The sequence below is a fragment of the Drosophila yakuba genome, chromosome 2R (assembly GCF_016746365.2).
Source record: "Drosophila yakuba strain Tai18E2 chromosome 2R, Prin_Dyak_Tai18E2_2.1, whole genome shotgun sequence".
NCBI lineage: Eukaryota > Metazoa > Arthropoda > Insecta > Diptera > Drosophilidae > Drosophila > Drosophila yakuba.
In genome coordinates, this window is record NC_052528.2 from 591,445 (window position 1) to 608,088 (window position 16,644).

Genomic DNA, 16,644 nt, shown 5'->3' on the forward strand with positions numbered 1-16,644 from the left:
TTCACATGGAAATTCTACTTCAATAGTTGGCAAAGTTCATCAGTAACTTTTCTTAAACTTTACGTAAATTTGTATCGATCTGCAGAAAAGCTTTGGCCACGCTCACCCTAACGCCCACAATGCGCCCACTCTTTTAAAAAATGTTTTGATATTTTTGCACATGTTTGTTAGTCTTGTAAATTTCTATCGATTTGCCAAAAAACTTTTTGCCACGTCCACTCTAACGCCCACTAGCTGAGTAACGGGTATCAGATAGTCCGGGAGCATGGCTGCTTCGTTGCGCTAGAAAACTCCCTCGCAGGCTCGCACGTTGTACAATAACATATAACATGTCCACCCAGCATTATATAAATGGAACAATAAATCAAAAATAGCTGAAACTAAATTTATTAGTGAAAAAGTTTTATCAATAGTCAGGGAATTTAAAGGCTAAAAAGATTTAAATTATTAGGGAAATTATTAAACACGTTTGATTTATAAAGAAATCAAGCCACAAAGTTTAATTACCCTATAAGGATAACAGGGTTCTGATGTCGCATTAAACATATTTCTCCACGGCTAAGTTCCAAAGGTAACACTCAGTACAATTTTTTTGTAATTTACCTTGTGTGCACGGTTTATGGTATACATGACCGCACTCAAACCTTATTATACAATTATAGTGTGTACCTATCATTAGTACTGGACGTTGACACATTGAGCATAGTTGTTCGTAGGAAACATGGTGACCACGTCTTTGCTTGGTGACTATCTCTGAGTGAATTTCAAAGTAATCATTCAGTTGAATTTGTTGGGCGGAGGATAAAACTTCACCATGAATATTGTAGTGCCACAGCATTTTAATAAGTGATGGCCGCAGATTTGGAATGTTCTCATAATGAACGACCCAATTTTGATTTGCCCTGATTTCACAAAAACATTTCAAGTCACTACTGACGCTAGCAATTTCGCCATAGGAGCCGTGTTATCACAAGACAATAAGCCAGTAAGCTTTGCAAGTAAAACATTAAATGATCATGAACAAAATTATAGCACTATTGAAAAAGAACTACTAGCAACGTTTGGGCAACCAAATATTTCCGCCCATATCTTTATGGAGTCCCCTTTGAGATTTTGAGCGATCACAAACCCCTTGTTTGGCTAAGTAATATTAAAAAACCTAACATAAAACTACAACGTTGGCGAATTAGACTTAGTGAATATAATTTCAAAATCAAATATTTAGAAGGTAAACTTAATCATGTAGCAGACGCTTTATCTCGCGTCAAAATTGAAGAAAACATGGTAGGCGAAGAAAAAAATATTTCAACAGCAGCAACAATACACAGTTCATCAGAAAGCAACGAAACCTACATTGAAATTACAAAAAAAACCGACAAACTATTTTGCAAGACAAATTGAATTTATAAAAGATAGCGTAGACCAAGTAGAGACAACGAAATACTTTTCCAAAATAAAACTGACCATCAAATACACTGACATGACCCTGACAAAGGCAAAAGATATCCTTATTAAATACTTCTTAAATAATAGCAGTGTTATTTACCTGGAAAACGAAAAAGACTTTTTAGTTTTTCAAAAAGCATATCGAGAAACCATTAACCCAGTAACGTGAAAATTTTGAAAAGTATCATAATGTTAAAAAACATAAAATCTTATCCTGCATTTAAAGAATTCATTATTACTCAACATTCTAAATTGATACGAATATTTAAAGAAACTCACTATTTTCCCGATTATAATAAACTAATTCAAAACATTATCAATGATTGTGAAGTCTGTAACCTTGCAAAGACAGAACATAGACCAACAAAACTAGTTTTCGAAATAACTCCAGAGACAAATAACCCACGCGAAATTTATGTTATTGACTCTTATGCTATTGACAACAAAAAGTATTTATCTTGTATAGACGTTTATTCAAAATTTGCTTCACTTATTAAAACAAACAGTAGAGATTGGTTAGAGGCAAAACGAGCCCTTACTAGAATTTTTAACGACATGGGAAAACCACAGAAAAATAAAGCAGACAAGGACTCCGCGTTTATAAGCACTTCTCTAAAAACTTGGCTAAACAACGAAGACATACAAATAGATATTACCACAAGTAAAACAGGAATAGCAGACATAGAACGCCTTCATAAAACCATAAATGAAAAAATCAGAATTATCAATACTGAAAACAATAGAGAAAATAAAGAAACACGAATGGAAACCATTTTATACATATACAACCACAAGACTAAACATAACACAACCAGACAGATACCGGCCAACATCCTTCTTTACGCAGACACACCTACTTATGATACCCAGATGATTAAAGAAATGAAAATCAAAAATCTTAACAAAAAACGACAGGATTTCGAAATCGACACAAAATTTAGACAAGCACCCTTAACACGCGCAAAATCAAAGAATCCCTTTAGAAAAACAGGCAGTATAGAACAATTAGACGAAAAACATTATAACGAAAATAATAGAGTTCAAAACGTTATTCATTATAAAAGCAAATTTAAAAAGAAAAAGAAAGTTAATGACAGCAAATACTTGCAGCAAATCGACACCTCCCAATCATCGGATTCATAATCACCATAATAACTTGTATTGCGACATAAACTACAGCAGGAACAATCGAAATCAACCCAATAGAAAACAATCAAGGATTTATCTTGTTTGAATCTGGAATAATACAAATCCCCATCACCTTTAACATTTAATAGTATAATTAAACAATGTCAATAATTTAAAAATGTCACACAAATTAAATACTTAACCGAGAAAATGGAAAGAGAAATAAATGGCATACGCATCTCAAAACGAAACAAACGAGGACTGGCTAACTTTGTAGGTTCCACATTAAGATATCTTTTTGGCACACTAGACGAAGACGACAGACAACATATTGAACAACAAATTTCGACTCTATCACAAGACACAGTACAGGTCAGTACTCTAAACCACGTTATTGACAGTCTCAATAATGGCATAGAAATAATTAACAACCAGTCCAATTCTTTGAAAAAGGAACAAAAATTGAATCTATTAATATTTAATATTGAACATTTTACCGAATATATCGAAGACATTGAAATGGGTTCACAACTAACACGACTAGGAATATTGAATCCTAAACTACATGTTCATAAATAAACCGCCAGTGGTACTGTTTAGTTTGATTTATTGGTTAATTTCCGACACTTAATATTAATTAGTTCGATACCGATGCGTACGATTTCTTGTAGATCAAAAATGTGACTGACTTAAGCTTTGGCTGTACTCACGCCATACGATTAAACTAGCATAAGACGTAAACAAGTTACAGTTAGAAGAAGTTAGAAGTTTGGAAAAGTACTGGGCAAGCTCGCGGACAATTACATTGATTCCGCTGATAAGCTCCGCTGCAGCTGCAGACAAATGCAAATGTAAATGTAAACAAAGATAAAGGGTGACTTGTTTGCGCGGTGTCTCGTTCCCAAACATACCGGCCCCCCTGAACGGTTGTTCAGCAGAGAGGCAGTACAGCGATTTTGGCAATTGGGCGTTTGAATAATCCGTGAGCAGTCTTCACTGTAACGACTCGGACCTTGTTGTCGATTCCTGCGTGCACTGCGGTGATGCGGCCAAGAATCCATTTAGAGGGAGGTAGATTGGGCTCCTTGAGTACTACCAGTGTGTCGATCTTCAGATTCTCGGTTTCCAGATGCCACTTTGTCCGCTCATGAAGAGATGTCAGGTATTCCATATGCCACCTTTTCCAAAAGCCTTGAACCATGGCTTGCAGCTGGTTCCACCTCTCCAATCGATTGACTTGCATATCCAGACGACAGGGTTCAGGCAATGCAGTATACGGAGATCCAGTCAAAAAATGAGCAGGCGTCAGTGGATCCAAAGAATTATCCCCAGTTGGGCACAGCGGGCGTGAATTCAGGATAGCTTCAATTTGGGTCAGGACAGTAAAACGTTAAAGCCTTTGATCCAAGTATCCGTTTCATATGGAGTTTAATTGAGCGAACTCCAGCTTTCCACATCCCTCCAAAATGGGGAGCAGACGGGGGTGCCAAGTGCCAAGAAATCCCTTCATTGGCAAAGAATCCTGCTAGTTCCTCATCTTTGGCTTGTTGAATGGCCAGACGTCTCATGTCATCCAAAGTTCGCTTGCCTCCATGAAATGTAGTTCCGTTGTCCGAATACAGGTCAGTAGGCTTCGCTCGGCGGGCAATGAATCGTTGAAAGGCTGCGATGAAAGCCTGTGTAGTTAGCTAACTAACAACCTCGATGTGAAGTGCCTTTGTAGTGAGGCACACGAAAATAGAAAACCATGCCTTTCCGATGCGTGGAGTTCTCCCTTTTGATTCCTTGATTGCGATCGGTCCAGCGTAGTCCAGCCCTGTGTGTTGAAAGCAGCGGCTAGCTTGAACTCGAGGAATTGGTAGCTCTCCCATGATCTGGTTGCTTGTGCCCTTTTGTTGAAGAAAACAGGATTTGCATTGGAAGACTGCCTTTCTGACGAGATTGCGGGCTCCCAGAATCCAGTACTGCTGACGAAGATTGGTGAACGTTGCATCAACTCCAGTGTGCAGATAGGAGACATGAAAATGTCGAACCAGCAGTCCAGCTAGTGGTGTATCTTTAGGTATCAGAATCGGGTGCTTGGCGTAGTAGTTGAGTGTAGATTCGGTTGCAGACGTAGGTGTTCCACCGTCGAGGGGGAGCTGAAAGCCAGTGTAGCACAATTTCTGAATCTGTCCAGCAGCTCGTGCTAAAAAGAGGAATTGTTAGTGATGCTTTGACAATAGACAGCAATCGAGATAGAAGTAACGCAGCGCTTAGCTCCAAACGTGGAATTGATACGGGCTTGATCGGGGCCACCCGTGTTTTGGCGGCAACTAGAGTTACTTGAAAGCTGCATCCAACTGCAACTCGAGCGTAAACTACCGCACCGTAGGCGTGCGAGGATGCGTCGGCGAATCCGTGTAGTTGAACATCTCGAAATGGTGACGCAATATACCGTGGTTTTTGGCATTGCGTAAGTGCTCCTCTACTAAGGCTCTCCAGCGCGTACGTAGACTTTCAGGAATGGGGTCGTCCCACTGCAGGACACTTGTCCATCTTTCTTGGAAGATTAGCTTGAGTAGAACTGTGACCGGCGCTACCAGTCCAAGCGGATCATAAATTCTTGATAGCTGAGACAAGAGTTCTCTTTTCGTCGGAGAAATGGTCGCATCGCATCCCTTTAGGTTGAGATACAGAACGTCCTTCCCAGGGTTCCATTGGATACCAAGAACTTTGACAGGTGAATCCGCAGCTGATTTGTTGAGGAGCTGGATAGGTTCAAAACATTTATCTTCCTCTGGTAATGATTTCAGAAGACGCCAACTATTAGAACTCCATTTGCGTAGCTTGAATTTTGCCTTATCCAAGAGGGCTATAAGCTCGTCCTTGAGAATCATAAGCTCCTCGAGTGTGTTGGCGCCTGTAGGGATATCGTCCACATAGGCATCGTGCAGAAGAGCGTGAGCTGCTGCAGGGTATTCATGGCCATGATCGTCGGCAAGTTGCTTTAGAACTCGAACAGCCAGAAATGGTGACGGTGCCAATCCGTAGGTAACCGTCAGCAGGCGAAAATGAAGCAGAGGTTCATTCTCAGTCTTGCGCCAAACAATGCGCTGAAAATTGGTGTGTGGCTTAAAGATTCTAATGCCTCGAAACATCTTTTCAACATCTGCGCATAAAACATATTGGTGCTGCCGGAAGCGTAGACAAACGCCAAGAAGATCGCGTTGAATCGGTGGACCAATATGTAGTCTGTCATTGAGCGATACTCCAGAGCTGTCCTTTCCTGATCCATCAAAAACTACACGACATTTGGTAGTCAGACTGTCCAGTTTGATGACAGCGTGGTGCGGCAAATAGAAGCAGGTGTCTGGGGACTCCTCAACCTGAGCCGAGGTCAGTTGTTCCATATGTCCACGTTGCAAGTAGTCGTCCAGGAAGGCTTCGTACTGCTGCTTCTATTCTGGATGCCGACGAAATTTGCGTTCCAGCGAGAAGAAGCGATTGATGGCCTGTGGCAAGGTCGAATCAATAGGCGGTGCCTTCTCCTTGAAGGGATACTCGACGACGTACACCCCGTCCGTTGAGCGCTTGTGTGTGGCAGCAAAATGACGCTCTGCGGGATCGCTGGCGTCCAGGAGAGCCTGGTTAGGCTGAGTGCTGTCCATCTCCATGAATGAACGAACCATCGTGTCTAGGTCCGCGTGATGAGTAACCGCAGAAGTAGGGTGATCATCGAATGCAGAGTAAGAGCCTGCAAGAATCCAACCAAATACAGTATTGAGAGCGATAGGAAAGTCGTTACCAAAGTGTTTCCGATCTCCTGTGTATAGAGACCAAAGTTGATCCGATCCAACAATGACATCGATTGCTCCAGGTGTGCAGAACGTTGGGTCTGCCAAAGGAAGCTCGCAGATTTGCCTCCACGTAGAGGATGAGGTGTCAATAACTTGGGCAGGAAGTACTGACGTCAGCGAGTTTAGAATGAACGAGACCAATTCGACAGTTTGGCCCGAATGACGAGAGCGCAGCTTGATATGTGCGCGTCCTCGGGTAACGCCCGCGCTGTTGGCGGCGAGACCGAGAATAGAAATCCGTGCGTGCGTTTGACGCACGCCTATTCACTGAACAAATGATTCCGATGCCAAGGTTATTGCAGATCCAGTGTCCAGGAGCAGCCTGCAGGTTGTAGTATTTCCCCAAGCGTCGATGACGTCAGCAAGGATGGTTGGCAACAGAGTCTGAGAACCAGTCGCCGGAATATTCTCCAGAGTATGATGCGTAAAGTTGTTTTCCGCGGGAGTCTCGCTTCCCAAGCGATGACCTTCTCGAGCTAGCGGTTGATTGTGGCCAATTGAAGATCCCGCATGTGAGACTGCTGGTCGATCGCGGCTGCCAACACTTGCCGTGTCAATGTTGTTGCCATTTTGAATTGGCTGCGACGAGCCATGAACCAAAGTATGATGCTTACGGCGGCAGATCCGACAAGTATGCCTCGATGTACAGTTGCCCACCATATGAGCCGGGCTGAGGCAATTGAAACAGAGCTTTCTTGATTTGAGGAAGTCTCGGCTCGCTACGAAATGCAACGGCTAGCTCAGAGATTTTGTTTGTTCGTCCCACCAAATTTATGATTTGTGTGATTGCCCGACCAAGAAGAAGACAGATTCTCAGATTTAACCACTTTTATTTATCGTCACTTGTTGACCAGGATTCGGTGATCCTCGCCGCTGGATGCACGTCGTTGCTCCCTCGTCGTCCTTCCGTCGTACGCCTGCGTCGCTGCCGACGGGGATCCGCACCGGCTCGCCTGGGGCTTAGGATGTTATGGGGCAGGGTGTATCGTCCACGAGTTGAGCTAGCGCTCCCCTCCGAACCACCGTTGCGACCACTGACTCCACTGTCCCTTTCTGACTACGCTAGGTCCTCGCCGAAGGATAGCCTGCGGGCTCGACCGGGGCTTAGGATGTTATGGGGCAGGGTGTATCGTCCACGAGTTAAGCTAGCGCTTCCCTCCGAACCACCGTTGCGACCACTGACTCCACTGTCCCTTTCTGACCACGCTAGGTCCTTGTGTTCGCTCGCTGATCTTCACGTGCGGCGATCCACTCTGGATGCCCGCTTGACGCACTTGTGTTCCCGTCGTTTCACTGTCACTCGGTATCGACTCTTCGCGTACTTCTTCGCTTTCCGTATGGCTGTAAGGCCCTCGCGTACTTCTTCTTGACTGTCTGGCTGTAAGGCCCTCGCGTACTTCTTCTTGACTGTCCCGAGCTGCGCCGGCGCCGTCCCTTATATCGGCTGCGGGAATCCCGTTATTTCCCGTTTTGCACACGGCTCGCTCGGGTACAAGGTCCAAACATGTCCCGTTAGTTCACGGTGCGTCCTCTTTGTGCCTGTCCAAAGTCCGCATCGTTACCGTATGACCTCTACGCCCTTGGCGGATTCGAGTCCAAGGTCCAGCGCGGTACCGTTAATTCACGGTCTCTCCGCTTTGCCGGGGTCCAAGGTCCATTATTTACCGTTCGACCTGACCGCCCTTGGCTCCTCTCGCATTCCAGCCGTCTTCGCTGTTGCTATGCCGATCTCCTACACCCGGATTTGTGGGAAGTTTTAAGACTCCTCACATCTCCCCCTTTCTTCGGAAGATTTCAAAAGAATGCTGCTTCCGGCGGTCCTCTGCTTCGGTGTCTCCTTGCATGGGCAACTTCCTCAATCACCTCTCGTCGACCCTGCGCCCTTTGTTCTCAGCCTGGCAGTCGCAGCTTATTAGACCCCGTCGTTCAGCGTCTTGACTTGGCATCTTGAACCTCCTTGCGCCTTCCTGATCGCAGCCTTACGTCTCAGCGTATTCGAGCATCTCGACGTGGCATCTTGATCCTCACCGTTCCATTCTCCTCACGTCGACCTGCGCCTCCTTGATCTCAGCCCGGCAGCCTCAGCCTAGTAGACCCTGTCGTTCGACGTCTCGACTCGGCATCTTGATCTTTGCGCCCTTCTCCAGCCTCCTGTATCTGTTGCCATCCGCTTCTCGTCACCAGCTCCGCATTTAAACTTGCCGCCTCTTCCTCGCCTCGCATCTCTGGCAACTCCACCGATACTCACCATGATCGACTTATCGATGTTGGCGACCGGCGTTGCCACCTCCGATTCCTACCGATATTGTCCCATCGCTGATTGCGCGATCGAGTTATCGATATTGGCGACCGGCGTTGCCACTTCCTGTTCCGATGTTCCGATGTCGTGCCGATTGCTGCCAATAGTGTGGCAGCGTGTTGAAAATAAATTAAAATCCAGTATTTGTTGTTCCCTATCGATCTCACTATCGATCGACCGCTATTATCGTAGCGCCCCCATCCCGATTTTCTCCAGGCACGTGGATTTCGGAGTTGCAGCTCAATGGAGGTAAGATTACGGAATTTATTGTAAGAAAACCGCCATATTTACACATCCTCTCTTTTTTGTTTTAGCTCCTCCCACACGATATGATGGCCCTTGATGCTCCAGGGTTGCTGGCCCTGGACACAGGCGCCCTGGAGGCCCTTTGGCAGGGACCCCGATGATCGCCCCTCCATGCTCCGGGCGGCTGCCCCTGGACCCAAGCGCCTTGGAGGCCAGCATGCCGTCTCCGCGCCTGCGGCAGCCTCGCGTCGATTTGCCGACCCGCGTGCCTGGCCCCGCGTCCGATTGCTGGCCCGCGTGCCTGTTGGCTGCTGCAGATGACTCGCACCTATTTTTTTACTGTGAGCAACAAAGTGCCCTTACCCTCCCCTGACCCACAACTCTCATTATGTCGTTTTCGTTTCATTTATTGGGGTACGTACACCTGAATGGCCCCGCCGCGACGCACCTTCAGCCGGAACCGCTGGCCGTCCAGCACGAACAGCTTGGCCCAGCGGTCCTTGTGGCTTCTTCTCGCCTGGGCCTCGGCCTCCTCGACCACTCTGGGTGGCCACTCCGCGCGCTCGAGCTCCTTCCATGGCTTCCCGCCCAGCGACTGCTGCCTGCGGAGGCATGGTCGCTGCGGTGGCGGTCTTGCCTCGGGGCACGACTCCTGCCGCGCGAGCTTCGGTGGTGGTGGTATGGGCCACACCCACGGACCCTTCTCCGGGTTCTCTCCCGCGTCTCCGACCTCTACCCGTGCGCGAACTTGCGGGTCGCGCGCCCGCTTCTCCACCGGCCTCCATCCGACCGCGCCCACCTCCTCCCACACGCGGGCCTCCGGCGTGTCCTCCGGCGGTGCGGGCCATGTCCAGGTCACCGTTTGCTGGTGCCACCGGCGGCCGCCCAGGCCGATCGTGCGCAGCGTCTGCGCGACGTGCGCCTGGTCCACTTCCCAGGACTGCTGCCGCTCGCACCGGGGCCCCTCCTCATCCTGGGGTGGCGGCGTCGGCGTGCGCGGCGGCGGCGGCGTCGGTGGTGCTGGCGGCGGTGTTGGCGTGCGTGGTGGCGGTGGTGGCTGCGGCTGCGCCGGTGGCGGCGTCGGCGGCAACGGCGGCTGCGGTTGCGGCGTCGGTGGCTGCGGCATCCCCGGGTGCTGCGGCTCTGGTGTCGGCGGCTGCGGCTGCTGCTGCGTCGGTGGCTGTGACTGCGCCGGTGGCGGCGGTGGCGGCTGTGACTGCGCCGGTGGCGGCGGTGGCGGCTGTGGCCGCGGCGTCGGTGGCTGCGGCATCTCCGGGTGCTGCGGCTCCGGCGTCGGCGGCTGCTGCTGCGTTGTTGGTGGCGGTGGCGGCTGCGACGGCGGCGGTGGTGTCGGTGGCAACGGCGGCTGCCGTGGTGGCAACGACGGTGCGTGGGGCACCCACAATGCCTCCTCCTCCTCTTGCCACTCCGACAGGCGTTTTTCCCACGCGGCCTTGGCGGCGGCTGCCTTCCGCTCCACCACCATCCGCTCGAACCGCCGCAGCGTGGCGATCCGTGCCTCCGCGAACTCGCGCACCTCCCGCGGGTCCTTCGACGGCATCGCCTCTCCCAGCCGAATCCGACCGTGTCCCTGTGTCGCCCGCCGCACGCTGCGGTAGGCCATCCTCGCCTTCGCTCTCCGGCCTCCTTCGTCCTCCTCCGAGGATACCACCGGGGTGACGGTCTCACCCCCGTCGTCCTCCTCGCTCTCTGAGGAGAGGGACACGTAATCCACGGGCTCTTCGTGATTCGCCTCCATCGCCTCGTCCTCCGACAGCTCCGTGTCGGGCACCTCCTCCGTGTCCTCCTGGACCGGAGATGGGGATCGCGACACCAAAGGTGACGCCAGAAGCTGGAGGTAGGACTCGGAGTCCGCCCTCCATATCGCTCCGGGCTGTTCCCCGGTGCCGGTCACCCTCACCTCCCGGTTGTTCTCCGCGTTGCTGCTCATCTTGTGTCGACTTGATCTTAAAAGAAAGCCTCTAGCTTTTCCCGCCGCGACGAAACCTCGGTTTTCGATTTACTCCTTTCCGCCGTTATTCCGCGGGGCCTGTACCGGTAACGGGATTCTCCTCCGTGCACCTGCCTCCTACGGAATTCGCAATTGTGTGCGTTAGCCGTTAACGGTTTTCCGGCTGTGTACCCTCCCTGTCCCGCTCTCGCGCTCCAACGGGCCTTTTGTGTGTGTGTGTGTGTGTGAGTGATTAACTGCGACTTCCGACTTCTCGATACCCTGTATCGTCTTCTCCCCTTCTTCGCGAAAGGGTTTTATTGTGGTGTGTCGCTCTCGTTGTCCTCTGGCCCGCCGGCGCCCGCGCTTCCCGGCTTCAAATCGCTAATATGAGCCGTTTTTGTCTTCTTCGTTGTGGCGTGTTCCAAAATACAAATCACCGGCGACGTGAATTTCTTTATTTTGAACGGCCCGTCGAACTTCGGTGCCAGTTTTGCCGCGAAGCCCTCAGCTGCTTTCGATAGGTGGTGCTCCTTGGCCCACACAGTTTCGCGCACCTTGGGTTTCCACGGCCTCCTCCGGAGATTATAGTGGCGCGCCTGATCCTGCGCTGCCTTTTCCATGTTCCTCCGCACTAGTTCGAAGATCTCCTTCAGTTTTCCCGCGTTTTCCGCCGGCGTCTGTGGACATCTGCCCGTTCCGGCCGTCTGTTCGTCGAACAACGCATTCGGCAGCCTCGGTTCTCTTCCCTGCGTTATAAATGCCGGCGAGTATCCAGTGGTTTCTGCCACGCTCGTGTTCACCGCCAACTGCAGCTCTGGCCAGTTCTCGTCCCATGTCCTCTGATCGGCCCCCGTGAACTGCGCGATCATCGTCTTCACGGTCCTGTTGGCCCTTTCGGTCGGGTTTTCTTGTGGAGTGTATGGAGCCGTGAGCTGGTGTTTTACACCCAGCTCCTCCAAAAACCTCTTGAATGCCCTGCTCGTGAACTGGACTCCGTTGTCCGTGATCATGACCTTTGGCACTCCGTACCTGGCCACTATCCGCTCTCGCACGGCCTTTCGCAGCGTCTCGGTGGTCGCCCTACGCATCGGAACGATCTCGGTCCACTTGGACAACCTGTCCACCAGGACCAGCAGCATCGAATTGCCGTGCTTTGACCTCGGCAATGGGCCCACAAAGTCCGCACATACGGTGGCCCACGGTTCTTCCGGCACCTGTGTCAGCATTTTCCCGGCTGCTTGCAGTTGGTTGGGCTTGTATTTCATGCAGCTCTCGCAATTCCTTACGTATTTCCTGACGTCTCGATTTTCTCCAGGCACGTGGATTTCGGAGTTGCAGCTCAATGGAGGTAAGATTACGGAATTTATTGTAAGAAAACCGCCATATTTACACATCCTCTCTTCTTTGTTTTAGCTCCTCCCACACGATATGATGGCCCTTGATGCTCCAGGGTTGCTGGCCCTGGACACAGGCGCCCTGGAGGCCCTTTGGCAGGGACCCCGATGATCGCCCCTCCATGCTCCGGGCGGCTGCCCCTGGACCCAAGCGCCTTGGAGGCCAGCATGCCGTCTCCGCGCCTGCGGCAGCCTCGCGTCGATTTGCCGACCCGCGTGCCTGGCCCCGCGTCCGATTGCTGGCCCGCGTGCCTGTTGGCTGCTGCAGATGACTCGCACCTATTTTTTTACTGTGAGCAACAAAGTGCCCTTACCCTCCCCTGACCCACAACTCTCATTATGTCGTTTTCGTTTCATTTATTGGGGTACGTACACCTGAATGGCCCCGCCGCGACGCACCTTCAGCCGGAACCGCTGGCCGTCCAGCACGAACAGCTTGGCCCAGCGGTCCTTGTGGCTTCTTCTCGCCTGGGCCTCGGCCTCCTCGACCACTCTGGGTGGCCACTCCGCGCGCTCGAGCTCCTTCCATGGCTTCCCGCCCAGCGACTGCTGCCTGCGGAGGCATGGTCGCTGCGGTGGCGGTCTTGCCTCGGGGCACGACTCCTGCCGCGCGAGCTTCGGTGGTGGTGGTATGGGCCACACCCACGGACCCTTCTCCGGGTTCTCTCCCGCGTCTCCGACCTCTACCCGTGCGCGAACTTGCGGGTCGCGCGCCCGCTTCTCCACCGGCCTCCATCCGACCGCGCCCACCTCCTCCCACACGCGGGCCTCCGGCGTGTCCTCCGGCGGTGCGGGCCATGTCCAGGTCACCGTTTGCTGGTGCCACCGGCGGCCGCCCAGGCCGATCGTGCGCAGCGTCTGCGCGACGTGCGCCTGGTCCACTTCCCAGGACTGCTGCCGCTCGCACCGGGGCCCCTCCTCATCCTGGGGTGGCGGCGTCGGCGTGCGCGGCGGCGGCGGCGTCGGTGTTGCTGGCGGCGGTGTTGGCGTGCGTGGTGGCGGTGGTGGCTGCGGCTGCGCCGGTGGCGGCGTCGGCGGCAACGGCGGCTGCGGTTGCGGCGTCGGTGGCTGCGGCATCCCCGGGTGCTGCGGCTCTGGTGTCGGCGGCTGCGGCTGCTGCTGCGTCGGTGGCTGTGACTGCGCCGGTGGCGGCGGTGGCGGCTGTGACTGCGCCGGTGGCGGCGGTGGCGGCTGTGGCCGCGGCGTCGGTGGCTGCGGCATCTCCGGGTGCTGCGGCTCCGGCGTCGGCGGCTGCGGCTGCTCCTGCTGCTGCTGCGTTGTTGGTGGCGGTGGCGGCTGCGACGGCGGCGGTGGTGTCGGTGGCAACGGCGGCTGCCGTGGTGGCAACGACGGTGCGTGGGGCACCCACAATGCCTCCTCCTCCTCTTGCCACTCCGACAGGCGTTTTTCCCACGCGGCCTTGGCGGCGGCTGCCTTCCGCTCCACCACCATCCGCTCGAACCGCCGCAGCGTGGCGATCCGTGCCTCCGCGAACTCGCGCACCTCCCGCGGGTCCTTCGACGGCATCGCCTCTCCCAGCCGAATCCGACCGTGTCCCTGTGTCGCCCGCCGCACGCTGCGGTAGGCCATCCTCGCCTTCGCTCTCCGGCCTCCTTCGTCCCCCTCCGAGGATACCACCGGGGTGACGGTCTCACCCCCGTCGTCCTCCTCGCTCTCTGAGGAGAGGGACACGTAATCCACGGGCTCTTCGTGATTCGCCTCCATCGCCTCGTCCTCCGACAGCTCCGTGTCGGGCACCTCCTCCGTGTCCTCCTGGACCGGAGATGGGGATCGCGACACCAAAGGTGACGCCAGAAGCTGGAGGTAGGACTCGGAGTCCGCCCTCCATATCGCTCCGGGCTGTTCCCCGGTGCCGGTCACCCTCACCTCCCGGTTGTTCTCCGCGTTGCTGCTCATCTTGTGTCGACTTGATCTTAAAAGAAAGCCTCTAGCTTTTCCCGCCGCGACGAAACCTCGGTTTTCGATTTACTCCTTTCCGCCGTTATTCCGCGGGGCCTGTACCGGTAACGGGATTCTCCTCCGTGCACCTGCCTCCTACGGAATTCGCAATTGTGTGCGTTAGCCGTTAACGGTTTTCCGGCTGTGTACCCTCCCTGTCCCGCTCTCGCGCTCCAACGGGCCTTTTGTGTGTGTGTGTGTGTGTGAGTGATTAACTGCGACTTCCGACTTCTCGATACCCTGTATCGTCTTCTCCCCTTCTTCGCGAAAGGGTTTTATTGTGGTGTGTCGCTCTCGTTGTCCTCTGGCCCGCCGGCGCCCGCGCTTCCCGGCTTCAAATCGCTAATATGAGCCGTTTTTGTCTTCTTCGTTGTGGCGTGTTCCAAAATACAAATCACCGGCGACGTGAATTTCTTTATTTTGAACGGCCCGTCGAACTTCGGTGCCAGTTTTGCCGCGAAGCCCTCAGCTGCTTTCGATAGGTGGTGCTCCTTGGCCCACACAGTTTCGCGCACCTTGGGTTTCCACGGCCTCCTCCGGAGATTATAGTGGCGCGCCTGATCCTGCGCTGCCTTTTCCATGTTCCTCCGCACTAGTTCGAAGATCTCCTTCAGTTTTCCCGCGTTTTCCGCCGGCGTCTGTGGACATCTGCCCGTTCCGGCCGTCTGTTCGTCGAACAACGCATTCGGCAGCCTCGGTTCTCTTCCCTGCGTTATAAATGCCGGCGAGTATCCAGTGGTTTCTGCCACGCTCGTGTTCACCGCCAACTGCAGCTCTGGCCAGTTCTCGTCCCATGTCCTCTGATCGGCCCCCGTGAACTGCGCGATCATCGTCTTCACGGTCCTGTTGGCCCTTTCGGTCGGGTTTTCTTGTGGAGTGTATGGAGCCGTGAGCTGGTGTTTTACACCCAGCTCCTCCAAAAACCTCTTGAATGCCCTGCTCGTGAACTGGACTCCGTTGTCCGTGATCATGACCTTTGGCACTCCGTACCTGGCCACTATCCGCTCTCGCACGGCCTTTCGCAGCGTCTCGGTGGTCGCCCTACGCATCGGAACGATCTCGGTCCACTTGGACAACCTGTCCACCAGGACCAGCAGCATCGAATTGCCGTGCTTTGACCTCGGCAATGGGCCCACAAAGTCCGCACATACGGTGGCCCACGGTTCTTCCGGCACCTGTGTCAGCATTTTCCCGGCTGCTTGCAGTTGGTTGGGCTTGTATTTCATGCAGCTCTCGCAATTCCTTACGTATTTCCTGACGTCTCGATGCATTCCTGGCCAGTGGTACCTGCCTGCCACCCTCGCCATAGTCTTCCGACTTCCCAGGTGTCCCGCCGTCGGCATGTCGTGGTTCTCGGCCATGACGCGCTGTCTCTCCCTGGTTGGAACACACAGCTTCCATGACACCACATCCTCGTGTCCTGCCCGGTGCGGAATGTGCCTATACAATCGGCCGGCCTCTTCCAGGTAGTCCGGGTACTTTTGGGGCTCCTGCTTCATTTTCCTCCGCATCCCATCTATCCACTTGCACTCGTGCTGTTCGTCCGGTTGCCCTTCTTCCGTTATCCTGCGGCTCGTTTCCTTCAGCGGCTGCCTCGATAGGGCGTCCGCGACGATGTTCAGCTGGCCCTTTCTGTACGAAATCTCGAAGTCGTATTGTTGGAGCTCCAATGCCCATCTCGCGATCCTTCCGGACGGACTCTCGATGCTGTTCAGCCACTTCAGGGCCATGTGATCCGTTATCACTTTGAAATGGTAGCCCTCCAGGTATGGTCTTAATTTCCTGACAGCCCACACTATTGCTAAACATTCCTTCTCTGTTGCAGAATAATTTTTCTCCGCTCCGTTCAGCGATCTGCTGGAGTAGGATATCACCCGCTCGCCTTGCTCGGAGTGCTGTGTGAGGATAGCGCCCAGCCCGTAGTCGCTGGCGTCCGTCTGTAGCACGAACGTCCGTGTGAAGTCGGGGCATGCCAGGATCGGGTCGGCGACCAACCTAGTTTTGACGGCCTCGAATGCTTCTTGGTGGGCGTCAGTCCATTCCCATTTTGCTTGCTTCTTTAGGAGTGCGTTCAGTGGTTGTACCAACGTTGCAAAATCCGGTACAAAACGTCTGTACCACGACGCCACTCCTAGATACTGTCGCAGTTCCTTAACGTTTCCCGGGGGCTTTAGCTGAGCTATTGCCGCTACCTTCTCCGGATCCGTTCCGATGCCCTGATCCGTCACCCGGTGGACCAGGTATTGTAGCTCCTTTCGAAAGAACTTGCACTTATCTGCGTTAACTTTCAGGTTTGCCGCCCTCAGCCTCCGGAACACCTCCTTCAGGTTACGCTTGTGCTCTTGTAGTGTCCGTCCGATCACAATTATGTCGTCCTAG

The 16,644-nt window shown here is 52.9% G+C and overlaps 2 protein-coding genes and 1 long non-coding RNA gene across 3 annotated transcripts; all 3 read right to left on the reverse strand.

Annotated features, from left to right (window-relative positions):
• Window positions 1-371: 371 nt before the first annotated feature.
• Window positions 372-873, reverse strand: LOC120321011. The gene is made up of 2 exons (XR_005560557.2): window positions 814-873; window positions 372-753 (listed from the first exon to the last, which is right to left on the reverse strand). It is a non-coding gene; the product is annotated as an uncharacterized LOC120321011 (long non-coding RNA).
• Window positions 874-4,934: 4,061 nt separating this feature from the next.
• LOC122319530 lies at window positions 4,935-5,966 on the reverse strand. Its single transcript, XM_043206913.1, has one exon. The coding sequence runs from the start codon at window positions 5,964-5,966 to the stop codon at window positions 4,935-4,937; it is 1,032 nt and encodes a 343-aa protein (XP_043062848.1).
• Window positions 5,967-12,597: 6,631 nt separating this feature from the next.
• LOC120321142 lies at window positions 12,598-13,468 on the reverse strand. The gene is made up of 2 exons (XM_039372860.2): window positions 13,368-13,468; window positions 12,598-13,073 (listed from the first exon to the last, which is right to left on the reverse strand). Exons 1-2 carry the CDS (start codon window positions 13,381-13,383, stop codon window positions 12,664-12,666), a joined length of 426 nt encoding a protein of 141 aa, XP_039228794.1. The 5' UTR covers window positions 13,384-13,468; the 3' UTR covers window positions 12,598-12,663.
• Between the last annotated feature and the right edge of the window lie 3,176 nt (window positions 13,469-16,644).